Genomic DNA, 16,200 nt, shown 5'->3' on the forward strand with positions numbered 1-16,200 from the left:
AACTGATAATTTAAAACAGAATAGGGTGGTAAAATCGAAACAACTACTGAAGCGGTACGCAAAGGGAGGTCATAGAAAATTTTTGTTTACGGATGAGAAATTTTTTACAATAGAGCAACATTTTAACAAACAAAATGACCGTATTTATGCTCAAAGCTCTAAGGAAGCTTCCCAATTAGTCGACAGAGTGCAACGTGGGCACTATCCAACTTCAGTGATGGTTTGGTAGGGTATTAGCTATGAAGGAGTGACTGAGCCATACTTTTGTGAAAAAGGTATCAAAACATCGGCACAAGTGTATCAAGATACCATTCTTGAGAAGGTAGTGAAGCCCCTTAACAACCCATGTTCAATAATTAAGAATGGTCCTTCCAGCAAGACTCGTTGCCAGGTCATAAAGCTCGGTCTACGCAGTCTTGGTTGGAAATGAACGTTTCGGACTTCATCAGACCTAAAGACTGGCCATCTAGTCCCGATCTTAATCCGCTGGATTATGATTTATGGTCAGTTTTAGAGAGTACGGCTTACTCTAAACGCCATGATAATTTGGAGTCCCTAAAACGATTGGCTGTGAAAAATTTTCCCATGGAAAGAGTGCGTGCTTCTATTGATAACTGGCCTCAACGTTTAAAGGACTGTATTGCAGCCAATGGAGACCACTTCGAATAAGCTTTTTATACTTTAAATTCAGTCTCAGTATTTATGGCAAGACTAGGTATATAAAAAACATATGCAAAAACTGGACCAAGGTGGTCACGACCCTCAGTAATGAGGAAACGACAGAGAAGAAGAAGAAGAAGAAGGTATATAAAAATGAATTGCTGTTCTTTAGTCTCGCCAAAACTCGAGAACGGCTGTACCGATTTGGCTTGGCTTTTAAGATCTTTAGTTTAAAAAAATATCAATTTTCTCACTGACCCATCTGTCATTCAGTGGAGAAAAGTTCAGTTTTTCATAATTAAATATATTGCTTAAAATATAAATGTAAAAGGGAGATAAAAGGCTTTAAATATTGCCTTAAGGCCTGCCGCCTTGTATCGATCAGCTTGTTGGACAACAAAAGTGGCGGATGAAAGGCGATTGCATGCAGCAGAGATGCGAATGTTGCGATGGATGTGTGGAGTAACGAGAATGGATAGAATACGGAATGAATATGTTAGAGGAAGTCTGAAAGTGGCACCTGTGTCAGAGAAGCTGAGAAGTGCGCGTTTGGGATGGTATGGACATGTGATGAGACGAAATGAAAATGAGGTTGGTAAGATAATGTTAACTATGGATGTGGAAGGATATAGAGGAAGAGGTAGACCTAAGAAGAAATTGATGGATTGCGTGAAAGACGATATGGGTAAGAGGGGAGTGAGCGAAGAAATGGTATATGATAGAAGAGTATGGAAAGAGAAAACATGTTGCGCCGACCCCAGGTGACTGGGAGAAGGGCAGGAGAATGATGATGAAAAGGCTTTAAATATTGTTTTCTAAGTATATCCCAAAACGCAATTAAGTATTTTATTGTATAATCATTCTAGAATATTCCATATCATTATACACACACACATACATACATAAATAATACCTTAATAAACACTTCACTATACCTCGATTACTTTTGTACATTAATTTAAGGAATCGATACAATATATTACAATGAGTACATCGACTGGAATGCGAGACTGCTAGGGCTCTGGACTAGTTGATCGTATGTGGAGAAGCTCTGCATGTCGGTAGGTGTACTAATACATAACAGACAGACATATTATAAGGCATTATAAAAAAAATCTTATTACAATTTTACGCAGAGACAAGTGATTACATCTGTTTTATTATCCACAAACTACATAAACTGTATAATATGTTCTTCTTTACATACCAACTTATTGTTGACATTCACTATGTGTATGTATTACATTTGTTATATTATTCTACAAAACCTGAGCATTGTTAAATTTGCCTAAGTTCATGTTCGTTTTTTTGGTAAATAATTACAAATAGCGCTCGACATAAATGCTATTCTTACTAATAATAAAATGTCGATTTAACAATTACAACATGTAATTAAATTCGAGAAAGTGTATTCATAAAAACAACGATACAAAAGTTGCTTGAATACTGGTACCTACTTACTGCACACCGCGTCATCGTGACACAACACGTTTGCTCTTTGCGGCTATGATGTCCTAGTACAGAAAACGTATTTTCGTGGAACAGTGGCGTAACTCAAAAACTTGCGATTTTTATTTATTTTATTTACCAGTTACAATGGACACAGGAGATGATGATGATATTATTTGTACAGGCTATCTTTTTATGACAGTTTTTTTTATTGCTTAGATGGGTGGACGAGCTCACAGCCCACTTGGTGTTAAGTGGTTACTGGAGCCCATAGACATCTACAACGTAAATGCGCCACCCCCACCTTGACATATAAATTCTAAGGTCTCAAGTATAGTTACAGTGGCTGCCCCACCCTCCAAACCGAAACGCATTACTGCTTCACGACAGAAATAAGTAGGGTGGTGGTACCCACCCGCGTAGACTCGCAAGAGGTCCTACCAGTAGTAGATTTATATAGACCAGTAGATTTATATAGATAGATAGTAAGACCAGTAGTTTTGGCCATTTATGTACATGAATATTAGAATCCTCACACTGTCCCTTCAGCCACAGACATGAGTCTCCACTGTGTACGTTTTGTTGTTCAGTCGAAGTTCCTGCTCGCTGTGCAATAGCAAAGTTTCTTTACTGTAGTTAAACATTACAATATATTTACTAACAATTTCAATTCTCCATTTGTTAAGCTCATCGATCCCAATGATTCAACATCGATTTCTGTTCATTTATCATCATTACATACATATTATTCATCATTACATATACATATTATGTAAAAAAAACACTCAAATACATATATTTAGGTAAAAATATTTGGAAGCGATTTCATTCCGATTAATAAAATAGTGCTTAATTTTTTTTATATATTTACCGTGTTCTCGTTCAGTACTCGTAGATAAAAAGATATATTATGTACACAAATACTTATTTTTATGTTCCGTTATTAATTAACATTAATATACAAATTAAGAACTACCATTATTACTATATTATTATCTAAAGAAATGTTTCCCTCGTAACGAAATTTCGATTTGTTCCAGAGTCTTTCCTTTCGTTTCGGGCAAGAGCGTCAGAGACACAAGGGCCCCGCAGAGGTTCACCGCGGCGAACGCGAAGAACGTGGAGTGCAGTCCCAGCGCGGCCGACAAGGGGCCGAACGCCGCCAGCTGGGTGAACGACATGAACCACGCGTGCGTCACCACGCAAGCCAACACCTTGGCGCGAATCTGAAAACGGACAGCGCAATGTAAACTACAAATAACTAGGCAACACTGGCTCCTCACACATTCTGTTCGGTTTCGTTGAAAAGCAGTAACGCTACTTCGACAAAGCGGTGCGACATGATAATTCTCTCATTGTGGCTGCCGCTAATTAGCTATCCAACTGAGGTGACGAAGCAATGCAAAGCCGACACCGGTCACCATCCTCTTCGAACTCGTCAATCACGACGAAGAGTTCGACGGGTAAACTAACCTACAAGCACAGCTCACTGAGTTTCTTGGCGGATCTTCTCAATGGGTCGCGATACCGATCTGATGTTAGATTGTGCGAAGCACGGCTCTTGCTAGGGTTAGTGTTAGCAAATTTTATCAAGTTGAGCCCGTGAGCTCACCTACCTATCCGGTCCTAGCTGAAATAGCAATTACAAAAACAAAAGATTAAATAAATATTTCATATTTCACGCAGCATCACGTTGGCCAGGTTACAAATGCATAAGCGGCTACCCGAAAAATATGAAAAATACAGTATGTACGAGTAGATTTACGATGAGGGATCAGAAAGTAGTGAGAACGACATACTCCTTGGTAAGAAATAAAAAATACTGACAGGCATAGCTCAGATACATATTTGTAATATTAATAAAAAAAAATCGTCGATTCTCATTTGTTTTTTTCTGAATGTAGTCATTTGTTTGCTTCGTGTCGGAAAGTGTTCTCGAAAATGGAGAAAAACGAAGTGCGAGCCGTTATTAAATACCTCTGTTTAAAAAGTTAACGACGCAAGATGTTCGTGGCGATTTGGCGGCAACATTAGGAGAGTCTGCTCCACTGTATTCCACTGTCGCAAGGTGGGCTTCTCAATTTCGAGTAGGGAGAACGAGCACGGAAGACGAACATCGTTGCGGCCGTCCACCGACGTCAGTCACCCAAGAAAATGTTGCGAAAGTCGAGAAAATTGCATTGAGCGATCGCAGAGTTACCATCCGATACATAATACAAGAAACGGGCATTTCATATGGAAGTATTCAATCCATATTGAAACTATCTTTGAATATGAGAAGAGTCTTCGCAAGGTGGGTGCCGAGAATGTTAACTGTTTCGTACTGAAACAGATTTTTCGTGTTTCTGTATTTTTATTAATATCGAGTATTAGGCAATACATCTTCAAGACAACACAAATCTTAACCTAGGTACAGTAAGGTTCGATCTCGCCTGTAGACGACCGGCTAGCCAACCAGAAGCTTGCTGAGCAACCCCTCCAAGCCTACGGGCAGAGATCGCCGTCGTATAGTAACTTAACACACGCGTTCCGCGACAGACATTCTTTTATTACAAACAACAAAAATTACCCAACGCAAGTCACGCGTAACCATTAGAACCAGCGACAATTGTTCATCGTGTACCAGTCAAGGGACAGACGGTCCCACCTCCGGAAACGACGCTGAGCCCAGGGAGCGCGAGGCAGTGGAAGGAAGGTGAACCGGTAAGTCTTCAGACATATTTCGTTCCTTACTGTACATATTTTTTGGTCCATTCGAACCGAATTGCTTAGCGTGACCTTGTGTTGTCTTGAGTTAATATTCATTTTTAATTTGTAATAAAATAAAATTCACGATAACCGCCATTAACTCGCGCTGCTCCGTAGCCATCATGGCGGATATCGAACAAGATTTGTTTGAACGCGAAATAATTCTTGACGATATCAAACGTACATTACAAGTTGCTCAAATTAATGAACAACAATTTAGATCTCGTGTTATAGACTTAACTTCTCAACACAGAAAATTCTCAAAATTACAATCAAAAATTGAAAAAGTTCTTATAAAATCAAAATGTTTCGATAAAGACGAACAGCTTAAAATTCGTGGTGATTTTAATGATTGTTACTACGCCATAATTGCTCATATGAATAGTTTGAAAAAATCGGATGAAGAGAGTAGACGAATGAGTCGACCTTCAATTTTAAATTCTTCGTTCAATGCTCATAGCAGTAGTTGCGCAACCAAACTACCCACTTTGCCTATGCCGTGTTTCAACGGGGAACCTACCGAGTGGCCCCCGTTTTATGATTTATTTCGTTCGTTAGTGCACGACAGTGATGCCTTCACCAACACGGAGAAATTCCGTTACTTACTATTAACTTTAAACAATGAGCCATATAATTTAATAAAATCACTACCGATTACTGAGGACAATTACTTTGTGGCTTTGAACATTTTAATTTCACGGTATGATAATAAACGGGTGATCGCAGTGAAACATATCGACAAAATACTCGATATCGAACCTTGTTCCGAAAGAAACATTCTTACTTTGCGTAATTTACTGAACGTATATCAAGAAAATATAAAAGCGTTAGAAGTTATGCCATTACCTACGAAACAATGGAGTTTTTTATTATTGAACATACTACTGCGTAAAATACCACCCTCAATACGTAAGAGGTTCGAGTTATCTCTAATAAATCCATGCGATATTCCAGACATTGACACGTTAATAAACTTCTTAGAACGTGAGTTATCTGCATGCCAGTTTTCAAACTCAAATTCGGTTAGTTTAAATACAAATGATAAAATGGTCGAACACGGGGGTAGTTCACGAACATTACCGCAAAATGCATCGCGTGTTGTTTCTAAGTCAAGCGAAGCCACCTTAGGTACGCGACGTTCATTTGCCGCTAGCGTCATTCATGACGTTCCCTTAAGAAATAAAAACACGAAGAACAATATGTGTTTATGTTGTGAGGCTCAGCATACGTTAAATAAATGCAGCAAATTTCTAAATTTATCTCCGCGTGATAGATATTCTTTCATTCAAAATAAAAACGTTTGTTTTAATTGTTTAAATGTCGGTCATGATGTGAAACAATGCAAGTCCAATTTTGTGTGTCGCTCGTGTCAAAAAAGACATCACACTTTGCTTCATTTTGATTCTCGTCGTTTGTCGGTTACAGTAAATAGTGGTATGACAGAAAGTAGTTCTGCATCTCTCTCGCGCAACGAGTCATCTCAATCTGACGTAGCCGCTCAACACGTCATGACCGCGGTGAATCAATCACACACAGTCTACTGCATCGTGTGTTCGGGGTACAGTTTTGTTAGCCACAGCGCTCATCCATGTATATGTGACTCCGCGTATTAAACACATCGTTCGATGTATTGTAGATAGTGGTAGTCAGGCGACATTTATCACAGAGGCTTGCGCGCAGCGTTTAAATTTAGCGCGTAAATATACTAACGTTCCGGTGTTCGGTGTGGGTGATAGTAAGCCTGTATACCCGAATGGCGTCGTAACGTTTTGCGTTACCCCTCGTAATGGGGATCAGCCTTCGATTCCGGTTGAAGCATTTATTTTACCAAAGATTGTTTTACAAAATATGCCAAGCGTTTCTTTACCTTTCACGGAATGGCCTCATATACAGAATATTACATTAGCTGATCCCAATTTTCATACTCCACAACCAGTGGAAATGCTTTTAGGTGCGGACATACTGTCCCAAATATTATTAGGCAATGTGATTACGGGACCACCTGGTTCGCCGATAGCTATAAATAGTATCTTCGGTTATCTATTGTTAGGTAGTCTTTCTTTCAATCACAATTCTTCCCCTGTTACTACAGGAATGCAAGTTTATCATTCAAGTTTTAGCTCATCCTACGATGACATGGAACTAACAAAATTTTGGGAATTGGAGTCGTTGCCTGAAAGGAAAGAGTTCACTCCAGATGAAACTTTGTGCGAATCGTTATTTGTTAGCTCACATACTCGTGACAAAACCGGACGATACATAGTTCCCCTTCCGCTTAGACCGGATTCCCCGTCCTTAGGTGAATCCCGGAGTATAGCTTTAACTAGATTAAATAAATTAGAATATCGTTTAGAACGTAATCATTTGTTAAAAATGGACTATCACACGTGTTTAAAAGAATACGATGATCTTGAGCACATGGAGTTAGTTCACACTCCGTCCCTGGTCCCGGACAATTCGTATTACATACCGCACCACTGCGTGGTCAAAGAATCGAGTACTACTACTCGAACGCGCGTTGTTTTTGATGCAGGTTGCAAAACTTCCAATGGAAAGTCTTTGAATGACATATTGTTAGTCGGTCCTAAATTGCATCAAGACATAGTCGATGTTTTACTAAAATTTAGATTAAATTCTATTGCTTTCACGGCAGATATAAAACAAATGTACCGAAACATTTTAATACGCGAGTCGGATCGCGATTTTCAACGAATCCTATGGCGGTCATCATTAAATGAACCCGTACGCGACTATCGACTCCGAACAGTTACTTTCGGCGTTAGTTCTTCACCGTATTTAGCACTACGCACGATACGACAGCTAGCTGTCGATGAGCAGACGCGGTTCCCGTTAGCCTCTGCGGTCCTGAGGGACCAAGTGTTTGTTGATGACGTAGTCACGGGAGAAAATGACGAGTCACGTGCTTTAGTTTTACAACAACAATTAATTGGTATTTGTCAATCAGCGGGATTCGAACTGCGAAAGTGGTGCAGCAACTCGCCCGCGATACTCGCGGCAGTTCAGACACCAAGTCTTCACGGTGAGCGGCAGGACAACATATCCTTCGCTTCCATGGAAAATGATATGCAAATAAAAGTCCTCGGTCTGCAGTGGAACCCAAAGCTTGACGTCTTTTCATTTTCTGTTCAAGTAGGAACCGATAAAATAACAAAACCTGCGATTCTCTCTCAAATAGCGAAAATTTATGATCCCATGGGTTGGCTCGCTCCTGTCACTTTATATGCCAAACATTTAATACAATTATTATGGTTATCAAAAGTTGGCTGGGACGACCCACTGCCCGTGAATATAGCAAACGCGTGGTTGACCTTTATCAATGAGTTACCACTCTTATCGCAATTAGAAATTCCACGTTATGTTTTGCCAAATACATATGCTGTCCAAATTCATGGGTTTTCGGACGCATCCGAGAAAGAATATGCTGCTAGCATTTACCTACGTCTTACGGACTTACAGCATAATGTTAGATGCTTTCTTTTAATTGCAAAAACTCGCGTGGCGCCTATCAAACCGGTTTTGACGATACCACGCTTAGAGTTATGTGCGGCGGTATTATTGTCTCAGCTGTGTGAGAGGGTGCTATGTATTTATAAAGATCGTGTGAACTGCGAAGATATATACGCATGGTCAGATTCTTCTATTGTGTTAGCGTGGCTTCGATCACCACCTCATGAATGGAAAACTTTCGTGTCTAATCGAACGAGCGAGATACTCTCACGACTTCCTGCAAGGTGCTGGCGTCACGTTCCATCTGAGGATAACCCAGCAGATGCTCCATCTCGTGGGATGCTTCCTCAAACATTTCTAAATAATGAAATGTGGTTTAATGGCCCGCCGTGGCTTGCCCGAGAGCCGTCTTGCTGGCCCACGAACAAAAACATTCCTAATACTACGGAGGAAAGACGTAATTTAACAGTAATGCTGAATTCAGTAATAACACAACCGGAGGACGTGGAATACATATCACGCTTTTCCACGTTAGGTAAACTCGTTAGAATTACAGCTCGAATATTTCGTTTTTACAATAATTGTAAGCGAATAAAAAAATCCTATCCTGATTTTATTACGGTGTCCGAGTATGAGTTTTCTTTAATGAAATTAATTCACAGAGTTCAATTATTTTGTTTTTATGAGGACATAAAAAATATTTCACAGGGAAAATATCCTTCAAATAAACTCAGACGTTTAAATCCCTTTCTTGACAAAGACAATAATTTACGAGTAGGAGGACGACTTCACAAGTCAATTTTGAATTTTGATTCTAAGCACCAGTTGATTCTACCTAAAAAACATCATTTAACTTTTTTAATAATCGATAACGCTCATATCACAAATTTGCATGCCGGATCTCAATCTGTTCAACACATTTTATTTCAAAGATTCTGGATCTTATCCAGTCGTGATATTATTCGTATGCGTATTCATAGTTGTGTTCGTTGTTTTCGAGCACGTCCTGCTCCGTTACAGCCAGCCATGGCTCCGCTACCCGCCTCAAGAGTGCGTCCCGAACGTCCATTCTTAAAGACTGCAGTTGATTTCGCTGGACCGTTTTACGTTCGTGCAAACAAAGTTCGAAACGCGAAGGTAATCAAATGTTATGTGGCTGTTTTCGTTTGTATGTCGGTTAGGGCGGTGCATCTCGAGTTGGTTTCGGAATTATCTACTGATGCGTTTTTGGCGACTCTAAGACGATTTATATCACGTAGAGGTATGAGTACCGATATTTATTCCGATTGCGGGAGAAACTTTGTTGGCTGTAATAACTATTTACAAGAGTTATATAAATTTTTACGTGATAATGATGTACAATCGACGTTAAACAGTAAAACTTTAGAACAAGGTATAACTTGGCATTTTCAGCCACCTTACGCTTCTCATTTCGGCGGCTTATTCGAAGCCGGTGTAAAAAGTTTTAAGCATCACTTTTACCGTGTGTTAGGCACACAAACACAGACGTATGATGAGATGCATACACTTCTTTGTCAAATTGAGGCCGTACTCAATTCACGGCCGCTCTGTCTGTTAAGTAGCGATCCTACGGACCCTTTACCCTTAACACCTTCTCATTTTTTAATTGGAGGTCCTTTAACGGCTCTGCCAGATGTCTCATTGACGGAGTCTACTTCGAGTAAACTGACCAGATGGCGTTGGGTACAACAGTGTCTTCAACACTTCTGGAAACGTTGGAGTCGCGAGTATTTACATGAAATCCAACAACGCAATAAATGGTTTCACAATCGCGGACCACTCATACGTGAAGGCACCATTGTCGTGGTACGCGACGATAATCTTCCTCCATTACACTGGAGACTGGCTCGCGTACACGCTCTTCATCCCGGGTCCGACAATGTTACTCGCGTAGTAACTGTTCAAATCGGTAATACCTTCGTTAAACGTGCAGTAGTCAAACTTTGTCCACTTCCAATACATTAACTTTTTATTATTATTATGTTACTCATTTTTTTATTATTATTACTTTTAATTTTCACACATACGTGGTTGAGTTACTGAGTTTTTAAATTCCTTCATAAGTAGTGTTAAAACAATTTCATTATTTTAAGGTGAGCGGCATGTTTCGTACTGAAACAGATTTTTCGTGTTTCTGTATTTTTATTAATATCGAGTATTAGGCAATACATCTTCAAGACAACACAAATCTTAACCTAGGTACAGTAAGGTTCGATCTCGCCTGTAGACGACCGGCTAGCCAACCAGAAGCTTGCTGAGCAACCCCTCCAAGCCTACGGGCAGAGATCGCCGTCGTATAGTAACTTAACACACGCGTTCCGCGACAGACATTCTTTTATTACAAACAACAAAAATTACCCAACGCAAGTCACGCGTAACCATTAGAACCAGCGACAATTGTTCATCGTGTACCAGTCAAGGGACAGACGGTCCCACCTCCGGAAACGACGCTGAGCCCAGGGAGCGCGAGGCAGTGGAAGGAAGGTGAACCGGTAAGTCTTCAGACATATTTCGTTCCTTACTGTACATTAACCGATAGTTAGAAACAAAATCGACTTGACAATTGGAAGATATTGTTGGACAAGTTTCAAACTTTTTGTCTCGTTTCGTAACAATGGGCGAAACATGGGTCCATCATTTTGATCCCGAGACAAAACAGCAATCTTCGCAATGGAAACGGCCATCATTACCGACCCCGAAGAAGTTTCGTGTCGTGACATCGGCTGGTAAGGTTATGGCCACAATATTTTGGGACTTCTTTGCCACGTACCATCCGGCTGTGGAATAAGCCCCCCTCCACGGTGTTTCCCGAGCGCTGTGACATGTCCTTCTTCAAACGAGGCTTGTTGAGAATATTAAGCGGTAGGCAGCGGCTTGGCTCTGCCCCTGGCATTGCTGAAGTCCATGGGCGACGGTAACCACTCACCATCAGGTGGGCCGTATGCTCCTCAGCCAACAAGGGCAACAACAAAAAAAAAACAGAAGGGATATTGTTGATTGATTACCTGGAGCGTGGAACCACTATTACAGGCCAATATTATGCAGCTTTAATTTCCAAGTTGAAGAATGTCATCAAAGAGAAAAGGAGAAGGAAACTTCGAAGGGACGTGCTGTTTCATTGCGACAATGCATTCAGCAAACTGGGTTCGCATTGGTTGACCCTTATTTACCAGATCTGGCGCCTAGCGATTTTTATCTGTTCCCCAAATTGAAAGAATACTTAAGGGGAAACAGATACGAAGACGAGGTCATGGATGCCGTGGAGAGCTTTTTGCAGGACCAAGATAACACTTTTTTTTTAAAGGGATTGTAGCCATGGAAAAGCGTCGGACTCGGTGTATAGAGAAACTCGGAGACTATGTAGAAAAATAAATTATTAAGTTATCAATAGTCATTATATTCTATTTCATTCTCACTACTTTTTGTTCGTCCTAGTAGACTTATGTATCTTATGACTGCATATGTGTCTTCCGCATTACATGCTAATGTGAAAAACAATTACCGACCTGGAAATGAAACATTTCAGACATAATGATATAGGGCACAGGCGAGACTCCGGACGCAAGCGACAGCACCATGGCGGCCGCGGGCAGCCACGCCGGCGCCGCCCAGCCGTGCTGCTGGGCGAGCAGGGTGGTCGCCAGGCAGACCAGCGAGCCCGCCGTTACCAAAAACGCCGCTGATAATATTTTCTGGAAATGCAGATTAATCTCAATATTCTGTACTAGGTTATAAGTATAGTTCTGTATCATTCGCCTGTCTATTAGTGATATAGACAGCCCTCACCCCCCTGTGTCTCAAATTAATGCATGGTTTCCATAACCTTAGTACCAGATGGAACGTGAAAGTGGTGGGTCCTCACATACGAATGGCTTTCGGAAGCATTGGTATGTACGTGTGTATTCAAGCTCGGACATGTTCGTACGCGAGCCGAGCAGTTTTGTATCCCGGTTACCGCTGTAGTGCTGACATACGGGTGGTGTGAGGACACTCTTAATCTGCAGGGTCGGCGGCCTTACCTTCCTACCCAGCCTTTCGACGTAGAAGAGTGACAGCAGGGAGGCGAGCAGCATCACGGCAGGGAAGCTCAACGCCTGCAGCTCCGGACTGACAGTCACGCCGAACGATGATAAGATGGCGGACGCGAACGTCATAATGGCGTAGCTACCATTGCACGAAAATATTGACATTATCGTCAGACTTAGAAGAAAACCGTTGCGCCAGGACTTTTGCTTAACTGAAATTAAAAAAAAATGTATTCAGAGATGTCGTAGGCTTCCGCGGTGAAGAAATAACATCGTGTAATAAAAATTAAACCCGCAATAATTTTAGTTTTCGTAATTACTGGTGGTAGGACGTCCTGAGTCAGCACGGGTAGATACCACCACCCTACCTATTTCTGCCGTGAAGCAGTAATGCGTTTCAATTTGAAGGGTGGGGCAGCCGTTAACCTTAGATTAACTCAAGGTGGGTGTCGCATTTACGTTAAAGATGTCTATGGGCTTCTATAACCACGCAACAGTAGGTGAGCTGTGAAGATGTTCACCCACCTAAGCAAGAAAAAAAGTAACTAATTGATTAATAATGGCGATAATCCCTTTAAAAATACTGAGTTCAATAGATATAGAAATATTCCGAGATCCAAAACTAGACAGTGAGCAACGGAGGCTTGGGGCCACTCTCCGACAACGATGCTGCTACTAAAGACCTATTAAAGATCTCAGTTATCTATATTGATCTGAATGTAACTTACAGATGCTCACAAATGAGATATTAGGTAGTGACTTGAATTGTGAGTATTCATTTTGCATCGTCTCTATTTCACTCATTACTATTTTGTCCGTCACCTCCAGGCCTCTGAGGAGGGCTACAGTAGCTTCCGCTTTCTGAAACACATAAAACACGAATTAAGCCAGAGTCACGTCTGTACAATCGTGTAGCTCATCATAAAACCGCGTGAAGTGTGCACTAGGTATTAATATTCTGTATTCTTCTTTTCTGTATCTTTATATAAAACTATTTTAGTCTTAGTCTTTTTATAAAGTAATTTTTATTAGTCACCCCCACAAAGATTCTCATCATCAACCCCCCCGCAACTGGTGTAGGGAGTTCAACGCTCGTATAAATATTAGCCTATCCATTAAGTACATGTATTTTCTACATGGATACCAAGTTTCAAGTCAATCGGATGCATGGTTCAGTAGTTATAACGGAACATTCGTAAAAACCACTGTAGATTTATATATTAGTATAGATTATTTAAGTATGTACCCGTATTTGTATGTAGCTTATAAAAAGTACTCACGGCAATATTTCCCTTTTTGACTAGGAAGGCAGGGGATTCAGGAGCTTTCAGCATCAACAACACAGTTGCTATAGGCACTGTGATAGCGATCCACAAAACCGTGTGGTATTCTAAGCGCGATCCCAACGCGAACATGGACAAGATGCCTACGTTTTGCATTAATATCAGCAACGTTCCAAGGACCCCTCTGATGTTGTCTTGGCTTATTTCTTTAACGTAGACCGGAATTATATTGAAACATCCCCCTGAAGGTATTCCGCAGAGCACGCGTGCTATTAAAAGGCCGGAGAAGCTTGAGGTGCACAGTTTTACGAGCCAACTTAGCTGAAAGACACAAAGTAATATGTCAATTTGAGCTCCAACAATACTATACTATTTCCATATGTTGTCGTCACTCGTTCACGCATCGACATATTTTTATTCTGTACTTTAAAAAGGTAATAGATAAAATTACTTAGATAAAATTATAGGGCTCTCCATAAACCTTAGACAATTGAGTATCGAACTCCGATAAAGTTAAACAAACTTATATACACTAATAAGGAATAAGAAAAGTTTGTTTGCTAACTGTAAGACAAACATTGGAAGTCAAGATACACTAGATATTGCTGAACGGTTGATTCCTTCGCGACAGAAGCAGGCAGAATGTTGGTACCCAATGGCGCGATATTTTTCTAATATCACAAATAGTATATGAAATCTAGTGATAGATTTTCTCTCGGAATAAATTGTCTTATCCTAATTATTATTTGAGAGTATATTTTAAACTCGAGAAGCAGATTAGGAATTAATAATTTTATAATTAGTATAACTGTAAATTGAAATGCGAATTCTCATCTTTCGCAACTTTATTAAAGGTTATTATTATTGTAATGGTTAAAATAAAAATTACAGTAGAACACTATTTTGAATGAGATTGAACTAACTAATTTGCATTTAGTCATTGAAATCGAACAATGAAAGTTTTTTGTTTGTAAATTTTACAGGTATGATGACACTTTTCAGGATTCCAACGTAATATATTATGATAATAAACTTTGAAGTGAACAGATAAATTATTCTGTCATGAAATAAATTTTATTGGACACAGGTTAATTAATTAGGAGAGATCTCGTGACACACTCACAACACAGTCACATGTGTTAAATTTTCTACCAGGGCAACATAAGCACATAGAACTTACCGCTTGCAACGCAGCGATGGTCATTATACAGACACGCCTCCCGTAGGTATCTGCTATGTACGCGAACATAGCAACACCCAGCATAGCCGATAAACACAACATACTCGCAACCAGAGATATGTCATTATCGGATAGCGCAGCACCAGTGGGCGACGACTCAGATTGCAACGTTTTGGTCATTGGTGAAATCCAGCCCGCCTGAAGTCCATACGTGAGCAGCGTCGTGTTCGCTACAAGAACAACTTTCTCGTTGGTTATGCGTTCCTGGTTGTTGTACGATTTACTTTGTTTATTTAAATTGACATTTATTTACCTAGGAGGGCTACCATCCATTGCACATATGTGTGACCGCGTTCGGGTTTTAGCGACATTTTAAATATTTGGCGGCAAAGTTAGTTATTCGAGTTGAAAATAAACGTCTTGTAATGTGTCATTATTAGTCTATAGGAAATTAAGAAAATTATTTGTAGCGACGTTCCTTTTATAACGGTAACTAGCACAATCTTATGTAGTACGATCCTATACGATCGTTCTGTTTCTTGATTTTGATGTAGGGTTGACAAATACAATTTTCCTAATATTTAAATTAATAGAGTTAGTTGTAACGTTCAAGCTTCACCGGTCATCGTTCTCGTCGAACCCGTCGCCGCGTCGTTTGCGACGAAGGACGCGACGAGCTTAGGTAGGAGAAAAAAATCAAGCTTGATGAATTTAACATTACATGTATACCTACTACCTACTGCTCCTTTGTAGTTTAAAATCAAATGAGCCTATTTTGAGGTGTCTCTCTCAGTCCATTAGCACAGAAATCCTCCGTGACCTGATAGGTAAGAAGCCTGCTTTTCAAGCCTGCTGATTTTCATAGACATGACAAATTATTCGAATAAATTGATTATATTGCATAGAGACTGCCATATTCTTTAAATCGGAACGCATGTTTGCTTTGCTGCTCAAATAGGCAAGATAGTGGGAGCCATCCGTGCGTACAACTCGACCAAGCTAAGTTTCCGCCTCGCTGGAATGCGGCGCCCCGCCCGTTTCCCTGCTCACCTTCCCGCGATCGCCCTGTCCCGTCAGTACGGTTAGCATCTTTGTCGCCGACACGCGTCACACTATTACCTATCCGTTCCCCTATCCGTTTAATTTAATTTTTTTGAATTGTTCTTGTTAGGTGTTTTATTGAAGTTTTGTTATATTACTGGACTGTTTTTTTGTTATGTGTTTGTTGTTACTGAACGGTTAACGTTCATTTCAACAAAAACGAAAGGAAAGGTGATACACAGTGAAGGGAGAAACGTAATCCTGAAAGTATTGAAGTGTGTCGAAGAAGAAAAACTAATAATGACCTATCCGGTTGATAAAGTTA

The 16,200-nt window shown here is 40.3% G+C and overlaps 1 protein-coding gene across 1 annotated transcript; it reads right to left on the reverse strand.

Annotated features, from left to right (window-relative positions):
* Positions 1-1,497: 1,497 nt before the first annotated feature.
* On the reverse strand, positions 1,498-15,347 carry LOC101735554 (facilitated trehalose transporter Tret1-like). Its single transcript, XM_062674213.1, has 6 exons — positions 15,148-15,347; positions 14,835-15,064; positions 13,652-13,975; positions 13,100-13,232; positions 11,853-12,583; positions 1,498-3,335 (listed from the first exon to the last, which is right to left on the reverse strand). The coding sequence occupies exons 1-5, from the start codon at positions 15,203-15,205 to the stop codon at positions 12,171-12,173; spliced, it is 1,158 nt and encodes a 385-aa protein (XP_062530197.1). The 5' UTR covers positions 15,206-15,347; the 3' UTR covers positions 1,498-3,335; positions 11,853-12,170.
* Between the last annotated feature and the right edge of the window lie 853 nt (positions 15,348-16,200).

The sequence above is a fragment of the Bombyx mori genome, chromosome 20, assembly GCF_030269925.1.
Source record: "Bombyx mori chromosome 20, ASM3026992v2".
NCBI lineage: Eukaryota > Metazoa > Arthropoda > Insecta > Lepidoptera > Bombycidae > Bombyx > Bombyx mori.

Excerpts from the sequence above, each read along its gene's own strand:
- LOC101735554 (XM_062674213.1), bottom strand. The coding sequence starts at position 15,205 with ATGTCGCTAAAACCCGAACGCGGTCACACATATGTGCAATGGATGGTA. Across the intron at positions 13,976-14,834 it reads CCATCGCTGCGTTGCAAGCG|CTAAGTTGGCTCGTAAAACT; the intron begins GTAAGTTCTATG and ends TGTGTCTTTCAG. Across the intron at positions 12,584-13,099 it reads TATCTCATTTGTGAGCATCT|TTAAGCAAAAGTCCTGGCGC; the intron begins GTAAGTTACATT and ends TTTTAATTTCAG.